The 22133-nt window shown below is 26.6% G+C and overlaps 1 protein-coding gene and 1 long non-coding RNA gene across 2 annotated transcripts; one reads left to right on the top strand and one right to left on the bottom strand.

Annotated features, from left to right (window-relative positions):
- The first annotated feature begins 3926 nt into the window (after window positions 1-3926).
- On the top strand, window positions 3927-21146 carry LOC148234877 (uncharacterized). The gene is made up of 4 exons (XR_015809505.1): window positions 3927-4071; window positions 4323-4615; window positions 11979-12149; window positions 19796-21146. It is a non-coding gene; the product is annotated as an uncharacterized LOC148234877 (long non-coding RNA).
- On the bottom strand, window positions 12485-14722 carry LOC148234878 (uncharacterized). Its single transcript, XM_088186227.1, has 5 exons — window positions 13872-14722; window positions 13719-13805; window positions 13183-13330; window positions 12915-13112; window positions 12485-12842 (listed from the first exon to the last, which is right to left on the bottom strand). The coding sequence occupies exons 1-5, from the start codon at window positions 14673-14675 to the stop codon at window positions 12814-12816; spliced, it is 1266 nt and encodes a 421-aa protein (XP_088042353.1). The 5' UTR covers window positions 14676-14722; the 3' UTR covers window positions 12485-12813.
- Window positions 21147-22133: the final 987 nt, after the last annotated feature.

Raw genomic sequence — 22133 nt, 5'->3', positions numbered from 1 at the left:
AAATTATTATGATGATGCTTTTGAACATAAACCATTACTTATGATTGACAATGTATGGTGAACCAATGCGACATTTCATACACAACAACTCATTATTTTCATTGAAAATAATAAAATAACTCAAACCGCCGAAATGAGTTATTATCAGCCGGTTCAACTTATCCCACACACGGCCATTAAGGGACTTATAAACATACGTTTGACCCTACATTCCAATGCATTTTTATTTGACTGCTAATACAACTTTTCCCGTAGCGTCAATAAGAACAAACTGGTTTTGTTCCCATTCCAATAAGGATGAGCATTGAATACGCATCGGTGTGTATAAATAAATAAAATCGGATAGCTTTCTTGAAAGTTTAATTTAATCGCCGGTTTAAATTAATTTTAAGAACCATTTGTGCGTATGGAGAATGTCGAGAGAAAAAATCACACTCGATCACAGATCTCAGGGAGGCGTTCGTTATAACCATTGAATTTATGAGATCGGATAGACGTTTTAGTCGGAAGCATTACGGCATTGGAATCTGGATGGTACATCGGTACATGAGTGACTTAAAAAGGCGTTAAACAAGTCACTCGCCATCATAGCACCAACACACATCCCGCAACAATTTGCACTAACCAACATTCCGCGAGGAATTATTGTAATTTGTTGCCTATGCGTTGTTGTGTATGCATATCTTTTAATGTGTCTTTTATTAATGATGCTTTCAAATTGTTTATTCAAAAACAACTTTAATGTCTATGTAGTTGTATAATGGTGTAAAACACATTTATGTATGCCTGTATTAATAATAAGAATAAAGTAATTTTCAATTATGAGTATCTAAAAGGTACCCTTAAAATTAAAATAAACTCTAAATATCATTATATTATAAATATTTAATAGCTCATATATATACTACATATATCATATATACTATGCTTTGAATGTATTGCAAAAAAAATAATTATATTGTAAATTGGAATAGCAACGATCAGAAAAGTTCAACATAATTTTTCAACACAATGGATTTTTTTGCGAAAATAAAAAATGTCAATGGGGCTATAACTATAGTATTAATGAGTGTATTAAGCGTAGTAGATAGTCAGAGATTTTGTATTTGTATAGTATATGAGTCAAACCGTGATGCCATACTGTGTCAAATACTTTTTCTATATCTAACATTAAAAGACCCGTACCCTTTTTCATATTAAAATTAGCACATATATTCCTTGTTAAATTATTAAATTGCTGTGTTTTCGAGGGATTTTCGCGGAAACCTAACTGGATCATTTTTTTAAATATTTTACTAAATGACGTTGCTAACTAGTCGGATTTGTATGATCCTTATAGAGTTTTTTTATCTGATGGATTTTTGCGGTTTTCCAAGTGGTTGGGAAATACCCAAAATATACTTAGACAGGCGTTATAGATGTTTGTTAAGTAATGAATGCAAATTCCAGGAAGCTGTTCAATCAAATTGTTATCTAATCCGTCAATTTTGCGACTTTTTTATTGTTCCAGTTTTAACTGAAATCTAAAATTTCCCGAGAGCTTATTTTGCGAATTAAATCTTTATCTACTGCGGATGCTTCTATTTTTCTTATTGATCTATTTATTTTATTTTCAGTTTAAAAATGTTTTAAAATTTTAGTGAATAACTATGAAATAAAAAAAAGATTAGCTAATATCTCTACATCTCTGTCTAATGATAATATTAGCACGTCCAATAAATATGCAATGAAAAAATTGTGTGTAAAATAGTAAAACAATATTATTCAGCAATCGGCTTAATTATATTGATTTTTACATACTATACTGATTTTTTTGGCATTAATAAGGAATCAAGATAAGGTTTTTAATAAAATTTTCAATGTAGCTTGAATTATTTTCTAGCACTTTTATTTTATAGATATTTTTTTAAAAGAATAATTAGAAAATAATAAAAAAATAATTAGATTAAGAAAGATACATTGCGCAGCAATTGCGCCATGTATAGCCATCGATACAGATCGCTATCTGTCATCTTTGAAATTTTCCTTCGCGCACCGGGGGGAAGGTCAACAGCCAGCAGTCAGCAGCAGCGAGGAATGGCGACAGAGCATTTGTGGACGATATGCGAAGTTACCGGTGGGATCCTGGAAGCTGTGCAACGGTTCGCAGGGACAAAAAGTGGGCCCCAGCCGAGCCTTCCTCGAACTGTGGACCGGTGCTGCCTTCGATGCCATCTAGGGACGAGCGACCGGACAGCGGCCTCTCACCACGCACCACTCGAGAGCCATATAGCCACATCCCCCCAAATGCCATCCAGAAATAAGATAAACAGATTTGATAATCAGTCAAACATCCCTTGAATGCACAGAATAGTGATAAAAAAGATTAAGAATTCGCCTATTCAGATCATATGAATACAGAAATATTCGCTGAGATCAATATTGTTGTTTCATTGCACTTGCAGGTAAAAAGTTGTAAATCCACGAGCTGCTTATAGATCTAAATGTATCCTGGTAAAGTATGATTTATATATTTATTTTTTGTATAGCTACTTTTATTACAATGGATTTATATACAAATCTTCTCAAAATTAAAGACCTCGGCATAAAGTAAGCTTGTCCCATAATAATGCTAAGCATATTAAAATATTGATATATGGATAAGATGTTTGTATCTAAAATAATTTGGGTATAAGCAAATGAATTTAAAGAACACAGATCTTTAGCAAATTACTGAATCAAATAACTGTAGATATATAGATATCATGTTTTGCACAGGAAGTTGGAGAACTTTCTAATAACCATTATAAAAATTGTTTTGCTTAGTTTTTTACTGTCGGTAACGTTTATTAAAATCAGATTTATATGTATTGTTTTTATTTCATGCGCATATATTTACAAAATATATGTACATATGTATATACAAAGTATTAGGGACATTTACAATTTATAAATTTGTGACTAGGTGACTTTTAAGATAGATAAACACCAGAAGAGCTGCTAACAGTTTGTTTTGCTAAATATATTAGCGAGTCTTTGGTTTGAGAGTATCCGTTGTAGTCGTCGATGATTTGATTGGTGATAAGTGATTGACTGATTGCTAGCGATTGGTGCTAGAACGTAGTGACTAGAGCTCTTAATTATTCATAGTTCGAATAAATTCGTAAATATTTTCTCGGTTTTTACCGATATTAATTTATTTAACCAATTATAGCAAAAAATCAATTGATTTTTTGTAAACTATTATTTAATTAAAAAATAATTTTGTATGAAAGGTTATCGCGGACAAATTGAAAATCCGTTTTACTAGAAATTTCGTATTTCGGTATTCGTTACAAAGAGATTTCATTGCATTACGTTTTAAAATAGGTTTGCAACTTTACTAAATATTAATAAAAAATTTAAATCTATAATATATTAAGAATATTTAAAATCCATAATAAAATAAAAATTATTTTAAAGGTTGAAAAAAATATTTTGAATTATTCTTGAAATTTTATTCTGAAACTTTATAATTGAAAAAATATTTAAATTAGTATTATACAATTTTGCGTAATTTCCTTTCGAAAGCGTCAGTAAGAGGGAGTTTTGCAACTTTATGTATTTTGAAACTTCTCCCCTTTTTGTTGAAAATGTTTTTTCAATCGAAATTTAAGAAAAATCTAAAAACTATAACTTTAAATTGCCTATGTTCGCCAAAATTTAAGTACATATTTTTTCTATATAGAGAAGTTAATACAAATCCACATAATTTATTTTATATTTTAAATCCCGTATAAATTAAATATATTTAAAAAAATATTTTTTTTTACAATTTGATGATTTTTATACATATTTTGATAAGTGTTTTACAATTTAAATCGTTAAAATCAATTTCGTAGTTCATTCTCAAGCGCGCCCAAAACCGGGGACTTCCCTTTCAAATTTGTTTACATGTGACAGTTCTAGTCATCTGACATGCGCTCGCTACGCCCATTTCTACCAAAGTGTCAATTGAAGACGATTCAAAGTGATATAGCATTTGGAATTATAGACAATCACTTTCTAGGATCTAATATTAACAGACAAACAGCGGTGATTTGGCAATTAAAGGTATACATACCAAAGTTAATTAAACATATTACAATGCTAGTAATTATGAAAAACTCGTATTAGTGTAAACAAAAAGTTACATTTTACCCACTATATAGTATCGTTTACAGTTAATTTTCAGAAGCAATGATAGATCTAATAACATTTACGTATGGCTAACAATTAATATATGACATATTGCGACAATTTGAAGAAGATCAAGAGATGCCAATCTACGTGTTTAATCCTCTACACTTTTAATTATTTTTCAGAAGCAATGATGGAACAATTTGATGACCTATACGACTACAACGTAGAATTGGTATATATAAACAAAGAGTGTATCTTCTCATGTTGAAGTCACTGTCAGCAAGTATTATCTTTTTATAAAGAACATACTACATAAGTTTGATGTACCTGAATATCTTAAATATGTCTATTCCTAAAGAGGAATGATGGCACAGAAGAAAAATTGATTAAAAACTATGACGTATACATACTTATTTTGCCACATCGGAATTAAAAATAAGCCACTCTTAGATATTTTGGCCATCGATTATTCCAGGTATGCAATCACTTATTTATAATCATTGTAAAATGTCGTCTATTAGATAACATCCAAGAAACTACACATACGTATATTGCGAGACGTCACTTGGAACGGAACGATTTAAGTGAATTATTTTTGCTGCAATAATGGTTTAAATTTATTTTGCTGTAACCAAGCTTATTTATCTAAATAACTGACTGCATCACAATCATTGTCACACAATCGCTGTAAAAGATAGTATCCCCAAATATCAATAGAAAAACAAATACGTTTTATTAGCATTTATACGGTTTGATTGACATTAACCTCAATCTTCATACGTACTAAGTATATATTACATGTTCACGTATAATATGTACCTAGTTCAGTAAAATCTAACGTATATGTGCATTACATCGGAACCAATGATAATGTTTATGTATTATAAAAGGAAAAACTCACTTTTCGACCTCGGAGCCCGTTGACGGGAATTCAAAATTTGAAGATTTCATTACGAAAATTGTTTTATGATTGTTTATCTAGTTTAATCAATGTATTCTTTTAATCCTTACACGCATTATGTATATATTTCATTTTCATAGTTATAACATACCTGGTTAATTTGTAATCTGATTATTTATATTCAGTCAAATCAAACAACACACATGACATTAATGAAAATTATTGAAACTGTTGTCAGGTTGATGTCGGCCATCTTGTTTTATATTTGAATGCTTATTTTTCATTGGTCGAAACAACAGAATGAATTACTGGAGCTAACTCAATTTTTATTATTATAATTAAATACATTTCCTTTGTTTAAAATTAAATTTGTTAAATTACTAATGGGTGATTAAATTTACAAAAAGGCTTTTTGTAGTAGTATTTATGGATTTAAAGATTTTTTAGAACCGAAGACAAACATTAGAAAAAATGTGAATATATAATGTAAGTACAAAAAAGTTAAAATAAACTCTTAAAGATCATCTTAATCGTACTATTTTATAGCACGTAAACTAACACTTTTATAACCCTTCTTCCATTCAAATTATAAATGTTAATTATTTTACTCAATAGTTATATACCGTTTGTTACGATTAATCAGTCTAATGAGTGGTGGAAAATTTTTTATGGCATTGCAATACTCAAAACGATAACCAATTTATATATTTATTATCGCAAAAGGACCATGATTTTATCAGATAATAAGCTCAATGATAATTTACTCCCTATTTTATTTGATACAGTCTAATTACCAAAAATAAACCCGTTCATCATTATTTATATTATAAGTAAATGACATAAGAGGTAGATAAATTTTAAATAAATACTTTCACATGTACCTTAGTTTATGGTATTTTATTTCTTGCATTCTATATATTGAAAATCTTTTGCTGCAACAAAACTTTACCATTGGGTCAGCATTCATTAAGTAATTAGTAAGATACAAAACTGAAATAAAGTCTTTAAATCAGTGCGATATATTTTATTAATTATAAACTATAATTACAATTTCTAATCAAGAGATGTCGCCATGCACGACTGAGCTTAGTTTTAATTAAATTATTCTACAAACGAAACTAAAAAAACAATATAGTTTATATGAGATTCGAACCCAGAACTTTTGAATATTAGTCTATATGATCAGTAATATATTCTGCTGGTGTGTTACTAAGATTCAATTTCAGTATAAAGTGAAAAAATTGAGGCTAGATCCAAAACTTTTTATTTTATAAAATACTACATAAATAAAATAATTCTTTAATAAATAAAATATAATATTTTTCAGTAGTACTTATCTCTATATTTACTAATATTAAAAACAAAAATAAATATGTATTCCTTATATTAAAATTAATTTGTTAAATTTTAAAAATAATTATTCACACATAAATAAAATATTTTAAGCTAAGTCACAAACCATTTTATTGCTTTTTCTTGTAACATATATAATATTTATAAGAAATATGTAGTGGAAGCGCTGCTAGCTTCAGTTACATTTTCAATTTTTTTGCTTATAACTGTTTGGTACAAAAGTATCGTATAACCAAATGTGGTACCCAATAATCCAATTAAGAAATTTAGATCAAAGGTAAAAAAATTACCAGCTGTTATATACAGATTTCTGGACCTTATAACGTACGAAAAATCATCTAGGATTTCTATTTGCTTTGTATCTAAAATTAAATATGTATTAATAAAATATAATATATTGATAAAGATTATAAAATAAACATAAGACTCACTGTTATAATCGACGTAAATATGCATTTTATCAATTATGGAATGTGTTCGCTCTGTTTCAGTTTTAATTTTTTCACTGATGAAAGCCGATCCGATTACCAATATAACTCCAGGGAATGCCCAACTCATACATAAAAGTATTATAATTACATTCTGAAACACAGAAATTTTAAAGGTTAGAGTAGTGAGTAATATAATATACTGGCAAATTAATGTAAGTAGATTTAGTGATGTTAATATAATTTTGAACCAAAAAAAAAAGCTTTTATCAATTTATAATGATAGAATAACTAAACTGATCTATTTGTTGGTAACATAAGCACACTATTTACTGCGTTCAATGTATCTACAAAAGATAGAAAACTGAATCCAAATACCTGTAATTAAAAAAAATTAAAACGTTGAATTTTAAAAATATATGATAAATTTATATAATACAAACCACCAATCCAAAGCAATAGTTTGTACAATATATAATATCACTGATGGTATCAAACATTCTCATTAATTCCATCAATCTTTTCTCGACGTTATTATTTTCATATTTTTTGAATATGTAGTTGATCTTTTTATTTTCCTTTACTGCTAAGCAGAACTTTTCCAGATGATTATTGTATTTTTTAAATCTTATTGTTATAAACCAAGTTATTACGGCAAAATTAAACATTTCCAAAAAAATTATTGAATAAGATATACACGTAAGAAAATAAGGAGTCGATATATCAAAATTTGAGGTGAAAAAGATCGCTTCTAAAATAGTTTGAATAATAGTGTACAGCATATAAAGGAATAACATTATTATTATTTTTAAGCGGTGTATTTTATAACAATTTTTATTTTTAGTCAGAAATTTATCTAAATGGTCGATTTTTTCTAGTATGATTTTTACATACGGAATCAACAAAAATTGTGAAGTCAAAATAAAACTGAAAGCAAAAAATGTTATTAAAAATATTGACAATATTTCTGTTGTAATTGTTACAAAAGAATTACGATTTAATAAAACAATGAATATCCCTGTGAAAATTCTATAATTTGCAATCGTAATAAAGACGCAAATGATAATTGAATAAATCTTTGATGCAAAATGAACAGAAGTCACACCATCACTACTATATCTAATTTTTTGCATTCCTAATAAAGTTAAGAATAAATTAATCGGTTTATAAGAATCAAATATATTTATTTCATTATTGTAAGTCATCATATTGTCCGCTCGCGTTCAACTGTAAGACTGAAATGATTAAAGAAATTGAAAAGACATTAATTTGATTAAAAATCGACGGAATCTAATCAATAATGAATTTACATGAATTGTTAGAAAAACTGTTTAGATGGTTACTTTTCTCATTGACTTGCAATAAAATAACTGTGTATGTAACGATCGTTCCTAATAGAGCTAGAACGAAAGACATATCAAATATGAAAAAGTTCTCGGCTGATAAATACATTTTTCGCTCGATTATAGTTTCAGAAAAAAAATCCAATATTTCCAAATCTTCATCGTCTGAAATAATTCATTGTTTAATTGATTAAATTATCAATAGTTCAAAGTAGTGATCCTCAACCTCGCAAACTACTAATAACTCACTAAGAAATATAGAAATATATATATTTAGCTGCTACATTTATATACAACAAATATAAATTTAAAAAAAAAGTAAATTTGACATTAAAAATTAAATATTAATATTTGTTAGAATAATTTTTAGCTACTATAAAGTTAAGGAGTTGCATTTCTTTATTGTGAAATATACTATTACTAATTTTTTCAGTGTATATTTTGGCTGCAGAGTTATATCCCTTCGACACTAAAACCTTGGGTAGCTCATTAAATTATTTGTATTTCCAACGTACGTTTACAAGGTTGGGGATTACTGTTTTAAATCAAATAAAGTAAAATAAAATTACCCATTACTGGATTTATTTTCAATTTTCGTATCAGTGTTTTAGTTTTATTTACTTCATTTTTTAACGCTTCACTCATATATATTGCGATTAAAAAATAAGAAGCAATTGGGATGCACCACAGCAATACATCAGTTTTCGTTAATTTATTCTAAAAATATAAATTAATAATGAAATGTATAATAATTGATAAATAAAATACATTCTAGGTGTGATAAAAACATTACAACAAAATTTATTTTTATCACTAATTATTTATTTATTTATTCTTTGAAATTTATATTGTTTTCTTCAAAATAATACTTATTATAAATATAACATTTATGATAGCGTTCTTTGTTTAATTCGCAAGACATTTATAGATTTTTTGGTATAATTAGTGGTTCTTTTTAAATTAAAGTATTTTAAAGTATTTTTCGAGAAAAGTGGCAAATCCAGAATTCTCATTTCAGAACACCTTATGCTAACGGCATAAAACTTCAAAATAAAGTACTCTTTATTGACTGTACGATCTAGCAGTAGAAACTTCTAGTGAATTATAATATAAAAAACAAAGCAGAACCTTGACATTCAAGCGGATTTATCGTGATTTTTTGCTCTTGGCTATTTAGGACGATTATTCACATTAATTTTGATGTCACAACCATTACACGATTCGTTATATATTATGACGTGTTGAAGACGTTCTTGATTCATAGCGATTTTATTTAACAATTTCTTCACGATTCTGTTTTTGTTAAAAATTCAACACTTAAAGAACAAATCTGTTCGCTACTACGGCTCGTGTCCAAAGTTAGAGTAAAAAGTTAATTACAGAAATTTCACTAATAGTAATTCGACAATTACAATGTACTTTTCCGACAATCTCATTTGTATTATTTACTGGATTTTATATAATTTTAATGTACACTTATATTATTTGATCATTTTCAAAATAAAGGAGTCATCTAACGTTACAAAAAGCTTCATTATTACTTTGGTTGTCAAACGCAAATTATACATCGAATACAACTGACATCAAATACAGTGCAAAGTGAACAAAGAAAATTACCTTAACCAAAAACGAACCGAAAGCAAAATCTCAAACTTGCCATTATTTTTTATCACACCTTACATATATAAGTTATAGTACCTCAAAATCATTAATTTTTGGCATCATTATCATGCCATTGATAGTAATAATGATAAAAAACGAAGTTGCCAGTGAAACACACAACAACTATAAAAGTAATTTATAGTAATTTATAGTACTTATGTAAATATTAATATTTTTTAATTAAAACATACGCACTTGTAAACCATATAGTTCGTTAATTATTTGTATGTTATCCAAAATACCATCGAATATTTTCAAAATGCTATACATTTCATTATAAAAGCTCTTTGGACTAAATATATTCAATACATCGTTATCGGTGTAGAATATTTTTATGTTACTTAAATCTTTGCTTAATTTATTTCTTGCCTTTCTATTTTCATCAATGTTTCTGTTTAAAGCAGCTAAACGATCAATATTTATCCATAAAATAATACTGAACTCCGTAAGAAAACAATAATTAAAGAATTTCATGATATTTTCAAATATTATAGGTAAATGTTCAAAGTTAATATATGTTTTATTAAGCTCTTCCTTCAAAATATATAAAAAAGTAATAACTACAGAAGTGTGTGCAAATAATATCACTCTAATGCGCATCCTAGTATATAAATTGTCTTGATTCAATTTCAATTTAAAATCAATTTTGCTCAAATTATCAATCATTTTGATAAACTTTTTCGATTGCCCAAATTTATGTTTCATCACACTCAATATTCCATTAAACCCAGTGCTAAGCATACTAATAACATATATTATTATCGGTAATATAGGCACATCTTTATTTATGATGGTATTTGTTACATATATACCAAAACATATAATATAAAAAACCCATACGAGGCTATATATTATAGAAAATATACCAGGAGGAACAACTTTGCCATTATTAATCGAATATTTTTTCATACCAAATACTGTCCAAATTATATGCAAAGGTTTTAGAACATGTCTAAAGTATGGATTTAAATTTGATTTTAGATATGCTTCAGATTCCATAACGATATGTATCAAACAACTTATATCCAAGCAATTCGTTAGGATAGAGGTTTACAACCGAAGAACGCTGATGAATATGATTAAAAAACAATAAGTAAAAGCAACATGTCATGTAAATTATTGATTGTATGTAACAAAGCAATGCCAACGCTAACAATAAGTATAACACAAATATTGGAATAATAACAAATTATGTAAATTGCTATTAATTTTCACCATTTATCAAATAATGTGTATTTGATAATAAAATTACTTTATTTTAAAACATAATATAACACAATGCTCGTTTTTGAAGTAATTCGTAAAATATATTCATCTATGAATATATTACACACATGAATATAAACATTTAACTATAATGTACAACAGTGCTCCGCAACCTTTTATCTTCCACGGCACATCAACGTTTTCTCTAAAATTCTGAGGCACATAAGTAAAAGTATACATAAAAATATGTATATACAGAAATAAAATTAAGATAAATATCTTTTTATTCGCTAAATACGCACTAAAAAAAACTATATGCATAAATTTACTTTTATTAAAGTTTTATATACAGCTGTGCGAAATATACACCAACACAAGAAAAAATATTCTGTTTTGTATTACCAGGAAATAAGGTTTCCTTTATTTGAATTTCCTCTTATAAAATTGATTCTATTTACTTATTTAATCTTTTATTAAAATATTTGAGCATGCATAAGTCTTATATTGGGCTCTATATTGGTAAGTGCCGAATCCGGTCCGCGCCTAAATTCTATTCGGCCTATAATGCATTTAAGAAATTAATTTAATTAAAAAATATATATTTATAATAAAAAAATCATTTTCATTTGGTTTTGCGGTAGTGTCCTGCCAAAATATTCTTTAGGTCAAAAAATAGTGGCAACAAGAAAGCATTTACAAATTAAATGACTATTTAGTTGGTCTGCGAGTTTCACGACCTAGAATCTAGGTAGATACTGGCAAAACAATACAATATTTTTGCCGCCAAACCAGCAAAATTTAATTTAATTTTTTTCTACTTTTTATGTTTTCCACAATATAAAAATTATACGTTCCAATTTTTTTAATAGTCTTTAAATTTAATTATAGTCACTGTTTGGTTTATTCAAAAATTAAACTTATTGTGAATTCAATGTCACTTTGCAGACACTCAAAGAGACTAGCAGATTCGACTTGAGACTCCGGAGCAAGATCATCCCAGCAAGAGAAACTGCCTCCAGACACTGTCACTACTATCTACAAAATCCCTGACGATCTTTCACCGACATCATCCCTCCGCCTGCTTCTCCACCACTGCTTGGAGAAAACGGTATTTAGGTATTTTCCATTTCAATTTCTATTTATTTATTTAAATTTTCCCCATTGAAACGGATTATTGGGATTTAAATTCATTTCAATGAGAAAAATTGATTTGCCATACTAAGCTAAGAACGAATTAAACTCGTAAGTCAAAGCACCACTTTATTTATAAGCAACCAAATTATATTTTTTGCATTATATTTACATATTCATTTTTAAAATAAAAATTTAAAACATACTAAATATCTGAATTTTCCAAGGACGGATTAATAAATTGTGAAGAAATTGATATAAAATACATTAAAATAAATAAAAACAAATTTATTGCCAAAAAATACAAATGGATTATTATTTTATACATAGCCAAAATTTATAAACAAATAATATCATTGTAATCTTAATACAATATATTTCATAATTATTTTTAATTAAAAAATTAAAAATTAATTAAATACAATTTTTATATTTGGAAGTCAAAATAAAAACGACAGCAAGAAATGTTAATACAAATATTGAAAATATTTCTGTCTAAATTGCTACTAAATTATTACCAATTAAAAATAATTATAACGCCTTTAAAAAATGTATTTTATTCTAATATAATTAACACAAGATACTGCACTATTCCCAATAATGTTGAAATTAAATAAAATAATAAAATATTTTATTTTTATTACTCCTTTTATTGTCTGCTTCCGTTCAACTGTAAGACTGAGAAAAATATTAATTAAATTAGTTCAAATCAAAAGCAACTAAATTCAATAAATAATGTGTCATATTTACTTGAATGGTTAGAAAAACTGTTTGGATAGCTACTGTTCTCACTGACTTGCAAAAATATAACTGTATATGTAACAATCGTTCCTAACAAAGCGAGAACGAAAGACATATCAAAAATGAAGAAGTTTTCAGCTGATAAATAAATTTTTCGCTCGTTTATAGTTTCAGAAAAAAAATCCAATAATTCTAAATCTTCATCATCTGAAAAAAATTGTTAAATTAAACTAATTACGCATTATGTATAACATAGATAATGATTAAAAAAAATTACCCATTAATGAATTTATTTTTAATTTTCTTATCAGTATTTTAGTTCGATTTACCTCATTTTTCAACGCTTCACTCATATATATTGCGGCCAAAAAATATGAAACAATTGGTATGCACCACTGCAGTATATAGGTTTTCGTAAAATTTTTCTTAAAATTTAAACAATTATTAAAAAACCTGATTATATACAAATTTAATATGAACGGTGTGTGATAAAAAAATTACGACAAATTTTATTTCTATTGTACTCTATGTAACGCATTAGAAATAATTAATTTATCCCAGAATGTAAATAAAACTTCAAGGTAATAATCCTTATTGCCCGTACGATATGGTGGTAAAAGCGTGTAGTAAACTACATGGTTAAAATCAAAGAACAACTTAAAAGCGTCGTCAATATTTAGCTGTCAAACACAAACTAAGCATCCAATATAGTGCAACTTCAACAAAATATAAGCCTAATCTAAAACGAATAGCACACTAAATTCCATAATTTACGTTAAATTTATCACACATCGAATATATTAAAAATCTTACGTTAAAGCTCAGCATTTGTGGCAAAATTATAATGCCATTAATGGTCGTAATAATATAAAAACATGTAGCCAGTGAAACGCACAGAATCTATAAAAATTATTCATTGTAATTATTTATGTGAATATGAATTATTTGTGATTAAGAAATACGTACTTGTAAACCGTACAGTTCGTTAATTATTTGTATGTTATCCAAAATAACATCAAATATTTCCAAAATGCTATACATTTCATTATAAAAGCTTCTTGGACTAAACTCATTCAATAAATCCGTTTCGATATGATATATTTTTAAGTTTCTCAAATCTTTACTTAATTTATTTCTTGTTTTCTTATTTTCATAAATTCTTTGGTTCAAAGCCGTTAAACGATCAATATTTATCCATAAAATAACTATAAACTCCACAAAGAACCAATAAATAAAGAATTTAACGATGTTTTGAAATACCATAGTTAGATGTCCAATATTACAATACGTTCTATAAAGTTCTTCTTTTAAAATACATAAACATGTAGTAACTACAGGAGTGAGTTCAAATAATATTATTTTAATACGCATTTTAGAATATAAATTGCTCTGATTTAATTTCAACTTGAAATCTATTTTGCTTAAATTATCGAATAATTTGATGAACTTCTTCGATTGCCCAAATTTATGTTTCATCACACTTAATGTACCGGTAAGTCCAGTGCTAAGCATACTAAGGACGTAAATTGTTTGTGGTATAATTGGCATGCCTATCTTTAAGATAGTATTAGACACATGTACAAGAAAATATATAATATAACAAACCCAAACTAGACTATATATTATAGAAAACACACCAGGAGGAACGACTCTGCCATTGTGAATGGAATATTTTTTCATACCAAATATTGTCCATATTATATGCATTGGTTTTAACACATATCGCAAATAGTAATTTAATTGAGATTTAAAATATGCTTCGGATTCCATAACGATATATGTATAGCAAACAACGTGTATTAATGCTCGTCGTTAGAATATAGTTTTACAACTGAAGTCCGCAATTGAATAAACATCAATACAAAATTAAGTATATGAAAATGTATTGTAATACATTAATTGCATTAATCAAAGTAATGCCGAAGCTAACACAAAGTATAAAAGCAATATTTTAATAAATTATGTAAATTGCTATTATTTTTACCATTATTTAAACAATGTGCATTTAATGTTGAAACTACTTTATTATACATTACAATACAACATTTATTACTTTTGAGTTAATCCGTAAAACATAATAATATATGAAGATATTGTACCCATAAATATAAACATTAAACTATAATCTACAACATAAAATCTCAAAGCCGTAATCTTCAAATTTCTCTCAGTCTGAAACCGTACAAACTTTTCAACGTGACTCATATATTCTAAAACAATAAAAAATGCATTAATTTAAAAACTCAATACCACTTGTATTAGATAAAAAATAATAAGCATACCTAATGGACTGGCTATTAAAAGCTTATTAATAGTAATATTAATATTATACATTTCAGTTTGCAGAAGTTCACACGATGAAGTATAAATAAACATGAATATGAATTCGAACGTACACCAGGAAACAGTAGAGAGCGCATAATAAATATTCTAAAAAATGGATTAAGTTTTATACATATAGAAAAAAAATTATAATAATAATTAAAATTATTTATACATTGCTATCTGCACTCCACATGTTGATTACCATATTTATTACTGTTAGCACATTGATGAAGAGTACAATAATATAAATAAAAATCTACAAATATAAATAAAAAAATGTAATTATTGAATTACATTTAAAATGTATTAAAGTTTACAAACCACAGCTCCAATATACGATTGAATATATTCAACACAAACAGAAAGCTCTTCGTATATGGAAAAACAAATAAAAACAGATATATTCCTCTCTAATGTAATCTTTGGATATATTCCGCTCCATACTTTTAATAGAATACATTTATTTACATCAATAGTAACGTGATTTTTATCAAAGTATCCCTTCATATTTGTTGTTAGGCAGTTGCTTATTATGTTAATATATTTAGAGATAATATACAAAAGAGTGCTAAAAGCCAGAACTTCCAATTCCAAGGAAGTATACAAATAACCAGATATTAGCATGATATAATTTCCACCAGATAGAAAATCCATAACGGTTATTATCGCATTTATTATTACAAATAATAAGTAAAACACAATAAAAGTTATTTTAAACCGCAAATCATTGCATTCCTCAATATATAATTTTTCATTAATCATATGTATAATTTTAGATATTTCAACATATTGTTTGCTGTTCCAAAATATATTTATTACAATCAACAGATCTGCTATTAGTATAACGGAAAAAGAAGCTTTGGTCAATACGATTAAATCTAAAGACGCACTAACAAACATTTGTTCATAAAGTAGATTTATATAAGTAACTGTTATGATCAGAAAATATACTCTAATTATTAAAATGTAAATTATATACAAATATCTTAATATTTTGAATTTACATTTATCTGATGTTATAATAGGCAATATGTAAAATAACTTAAATATGGTATATAATTTTAAAAGCCATGAAATATAGTTTAAATTCGTCATATCACTATAACGAATATGAACGGTGTGCATACTAAATTTAAAAAAAAGAATAGTAAGTCTAATGAAGTTTAATGAAAAGTGTTAATATTTCACTGTCCTATCATGCAAATAAAACGTGACATTTAATTAATTAAAATGTTATTACCTAATATATGATACACATATGTATATCTACTATAGCAATTAAAAATTGTCAAATGTGAAAATAAACTAATATTTTCTATTCACAGTAAACGATATCCAAAAGAGCATTTTATTATAAATCCATATAAAACCTCAAACATTTTTTTATGTTTAGTAATTATTTTTATGTTAAATAATTATGCTATACATAAATTCGAATCAGCTCTGTACTGCTGACTGCGAATCCGGTATAGTGCTTGGAGGACAAAATTCCCAAAAGTGTCATATCATATCACTTTACAGCATCACTCTCAGCTTGGACTGAGCTGTAGAAAATCCATCCTCAAATTTTAGGATTTCTTTTGCGAAGATTTTTCATAATTTAATCAATGTATTTTTATATTCTTACATACATTATGTATATATTTCATTTTCATAGTTATATCATAAACTCAATTTTTATTTTTATTATTATAATTAAACATGTTTTTTTTATTTACCTGTATTATTATTAAACATCGTTCATACAAAGCGATACGATTAACAGAGTAACGAAATAAACGTAGAGCGTTTCATTTCAAAGCGAGCGCGTCAAATAATTATAAATAATTACCTAGATGCATATAAAACCCCATTTTTTTATGTTTAATAATTATTTTTCATGCTAAATAATTATACTATATATAAATTCGGATGAGCTCTGTACTGCTGACTGCAAATCCGATATAGTGCTTGGAGTACAAAATTCCCAAAAGTTGTATCACTTTACTGCATCACTGTCAGCTTGTACTGAGCAGTGGACACGGAACTGTAGAAAATTCTATGTACATAATTTTTAGTAGAAATTGTCAATTAACGAAGAAGAGAAATCTTTATATTCGGATAACCCAATGATTTTAAGAGCGACTAAACTTTCGAAAACCATTATTATTAATCACCGTAAACAAAACTACTACTAATACTTATTCAAATTATTTTTTATCTTGAAGAAACGCGGTAAAAACATTTCGCATAGACTTCCTTTTTCAACTCACATTAAGACAGGAAAAAATATATTAAAATAAAACATAAAAATTAATAAATAAGAAACTCTTAGCGCATATTGAAATTTATTTTGGAGTTTCAATAACAACTATTTGTTATAATATAAATGAACAAAATTAAAACAGCACTAAATAAGTAACAATTAAAAAATAGTTCAATCAAAAAATGATTGAATAAAATTGAAAAAAGTATGATACTTTAATTTAGTCTGAATCACTGATATTTTAATTATACGTATAACAGATTTTATACCTTCATTAATTGATAAATTATAATACTATATGAAGCCATCGAACCCATAAATATAAAAATCAAACTATAATCTACAACAAATAATCCTAATGCGGTAATCTTCAAATTTTTCTCAGCCTGAAACTTGACGAACCTTTCAACTTGACTCATATATCCTAAAATTAAAATAGAATAGTATTACAATAAAATATTTTACTGTTTTAAATTAGGAAAATTATACGTACTTAATGGACTGACTAGGAGTAACTTATTAATCGTAACATTAATATTCTTAATCTCAGTACGCAAAAGTTCACATGATGAAGTGTAAATAAACATGATTATGAATTCGTACATACACCAAGAGCCCATGGATAAAACATAGACATTATTCTAAAAAATAGATTAAATTAAAATTCATGAATTATAATAAAAATAAACACAATTTATATACATATGTATTGGAAGTAGAGATATATATTGACATATTTATTGCAGTTAACACATTAATGAAGAACGCAATTCCATAAATTAACATCTGGAAAAATTAAATAAATAATATCTATAGTACAAGTTGAATAATACATCATAAATATTACAAACCACGACTCCAATATACGAATGAATATATTCTACACAAAGACAGAGTTCTTCGTACACGCAAAAATAATCAAATAAACTCATATTCTTATCATATGTGATCTTTGGATATATTCCGCTCCACACTTTCAATAATATACATTTATTAACACTGGTAGTAATACACTTTTCAATAAAGTTTCTTTTCAAATTCGTTGCAATGCAATCGTTTATAATGTATATATATTTTGAAACAATATATAAATGAGTGCAAAAAGCTACAACTTCTAATTCCATAGAAGCATACAAATACCCGGATATAAGCGTTACATTTTTTTTGCTAGATAAATAATCTGTTATCATTAGGAAAAAATTTATAATCGTAAATAATACGTAAAACATACAAATTTTAATTTTGAACAAGTAATCATTGCTACTCTCTATATTTAACTTCACATTAGTCGTGTATATAATTTTAGAGATTTTATCGTAAATTCTACTGTTCCAATATATATTTATAATAATCACAATATTTGCTATTATGATAACAAAGTAAACAGCTTCAATTAATACGATTAAATTTAGAGTTAAATTAAGAAACGTGTCATCAAAAAATATGCTTGTATAAATTGCTGATATGGCGAATAAAGATATTCTAACCAGTAGCATATAAAGATGATATAAATATCTAAATATTTTTACATTACAATGATCAACTGATGATTCAATTGGTAAACTGAAGATAATCTTAAATTTGGTATATAATTTTAATAGCCACGATATATAGTTTAGGTTTGCCATTACACTATACTGTGTAGGAACAAAACTTAGATAAAAGTATTATATTAAATATACGTAATGAAAAGTGTTAATAACTCATTTTCTGTATTGTTGATTCAAATCAAAAGGGAAACATTCAATCAAATAAATTGAAATATTTTAACAACCCGTGCTTATTTGCGTTTTATTGATATTTATTCAATTTAATTATCCATTAGCTTGTACCAATATTACATGTTAATAAAAAAATATATTTTTCTCTAAGAACCTGTGAGATTTTGTTAGTTAATATTTAAGATGTTGGTGTTAAGTACCAGACAAAAAGTGTAAAAAGTACTACTATACATATATAATTCAACAATTCATTGATCAGTTAAAAGAATCTGTATTCTCAAATATTCACTTTTGAGACTGACATCTAAACGTGGTAAGTATCGTTAAAACAATTGTAAATTGAATAATGTAGAATTTTTTTCCAGAAAAGTAGCTATGAAAAATGACCTTAGTATATATTTATTAAAGCTTTTTCTTTATCTTTATTTTTTAAACATCCTCTAGGTTGCAATTATCTTATTATCTTCCATTGTAAGACATTATTTCAATGCGTTGCTATGGGGTACACAAAATCAAAACAAACAAATAAATAGTGAGATACCAAACATCATCGAATCAATGACATATAATTAATCAAATATATTTATTTACTATTACAGCTCAAAAACACAAGTGGCCATATGAGAGTCGAACCCAGGTCTTTCGTGTACTAGTCACAGATGTACACTACTGGTCTATCGTGTTAGTTAAAAATCGTACGTATGTGATTTTCGTTTTTATTTCTGTTAGTGTTAGATATAATAATTATTATTCATGATAGAATTGACCACCAGATTGGCGAATAACATAACTGGTCTATATATTAGTACAGAAAAGCCTGAATGTGAAAAATAAATCTTTCCCCTTCCTAACGACAAATAAATTAACAATATATTAATATATTTTTAATTGAATATACTGCATAACGACAGCAAAACTACACTTTAAAAGATAGTACGAATCCATTAGTCATCATTAGACAAATAGCATCATAGTCAAGTCTTTATAGACTGCATCATTGCAATTTCATTGTAGTGACTAAATCCAATACATGTATTTTTAATACTTCATTTTTTTGTTAATTGATACATCATTATGCTATATATAGCAATTGAACCAATGAATTTAAATATAAAACTATATTCTACATCACAAAATCTTAACGTCGTGATCTTCAAATTCCTCCCAGCTTGAAAAGTGACAAACTTTTTCACTTGACTCATGTATTCTAAAATGATAAATAAATGTATTATTAGAAAATAAAATATTTTACTGTTAAATTACAGGTGGCACAACTAAGACCGAAGGGCTAAAAATAACCATAATTTTTTTGATTTTAATTATTTTTGTAGGTTATAAAACATTTTTTGAAGATGTATGATGACTACATATGATGTGCAGCAACACGTCAAAATTATTGATTTTTTTATTCTTCTAAAAAGTCTATAATCCCAACGCAACGAAAACACTGTCAGCATGTTAATGCCAGAACAGCTCCCAGTGACAATATGAACTTAGTCTTCCATTTTGAGGACGAGGGATCAATGGCAGATCTTCCGGAAAGAGGTACTAATCGGTTTGTGCGCATTGAAGCAGTTGTGGAGGCTGTAGGGCAGAATGTAAACGACGATCCATCTGTCTCTACTTGACGGCATTCTACTCAATTGGACATCTCCAGAACATACCTACAACGAATTTTTAAACTTAATCTGTACTGAAACTAAATCCACAGCGCATTTAACAAGAACCACAATGGAGCTTCTTCATGACCTTTTTGGTGGTCGAAGAATTGCAAAAAAAATCGATTTCGCTTGACCTATTGGTTCACCAGATTTAATGGCTCCTGATTTATTTTTGTAGGGCTACTTGAAGGGGATGGTGTTTGGTGTAAACCTCAAACAGTTCAACAACTTAAACAGAAAATGTATGCTGAAATTGGCAACGTTATGAAAGAGCCAATATTAACCAGCATGAAAATATAACCCATTTGAGATATATCATATTTCGTACTTAGTTTTAAAAAAAATTCATGAATTATATTTTCTGTAGAAATAAAGAAATAAATCAAAAATCTTTAACCTTTATGTCTTAATTGGTTCACCTTGTATATAGAATAATAATCATACTTAATGGACTGACAATTAAAAGCTTATTAATCGTAACATTTAAATTATTAATTTCAGTTTGCAGAATTTCACAAGATGTAGCATAAATAAACATGAATACGAACTCGTACGTAAACCAAAAAAACGTTGTTATAAGAAAATATGTATCCTGAAACATTAAAACTACATTACGATTAAAATATATATATATATATATATATATATATATATATATATATATATATATTATAATAAATTTAAAACAAATATACATTGTTATTTGTACTCCACATGCTTAATAACATATTTATTTCAGTTATCACATTAAAAAAGATTGAAATACTGTACATAAAAATCTGCAAACAAAAATAAAATTAAAATTATTATAAAACAATAATAATACATCATAAAATTTACAAACCACAACACCGATATATGAATGAATATATTCAACACAAATAGAGAGCTCTTCGTACATGCGAAAATAGAAAAATAAAGTTCTGTTTTTCGGGTACGTGATCTTTGGATATATTGCACTCCAAAATTTTAATAAGATACACTTATTTACATCAGTATTAATACAAAATTGATCAAAGTTGCTTTTCAAATTTGTAGTAATGCAATCATTTACTATTTTAATATATTTTGAGATAATATACAAAATGGAACAAAATACTAAAATTTCCAAATCCATTGAAGTATATAAATATTCTGACGCTAATAAAATAATTTTTTTGGTATATAAAAAATCATTTACGATTATAATCGTTGTTAATATTGCATATAATGTGTATAAAATAAACATATTTATTTTAAACTGGAAATCGTCACACACATTAATATTCATATTTTT

Source organism: Plectrocnemia conspersa, unplaced genomic scaffold (genome assembly GCF_051122295.1).
Source record: "Plectrocnemia conspersa isolate PC_06_02 unplaced genomic scaffold, ASM5112229v1 ptg000005l, whole genome shotgun sequence".
Lineage (NCBI taxonomy): Eukaryota > Metazoa > Arthropoda > Insecta > Trichoptera > Polycentropodidae > Plectrocnemia > Plectrocnemia conspersa.
The sequence above is the reverse complement of the archived record's forward strand: the minus strand, read 5'-3'. Positions and strand labels throughout refer to the sequence as shown.

Bases quoted from the DNA above. Each gene is read 5' to 3' on its own strand.
- LOC148234878 (XM_088186227.1), bottom strand. From the start codon at position 14,675: ATGGAATCCGAAGCATATTTTAAATCTCAATTAAATTACTATTTGCGA. The intron at 13,806-13,871 runs GTACGTATTTCT...TAATTTTTATAG, and splicing joins ACGAACTGTACGGTTTACAA to ATTCTGTGCGTTTCACTGGC. The intron at 13,331-13,718 runs GTAAGATTTTTA...TTAAATTTTAAG, and splicing joins CACAAATGCTGAGCTTTAAC to AAAAATTTTACGAAAACCTA.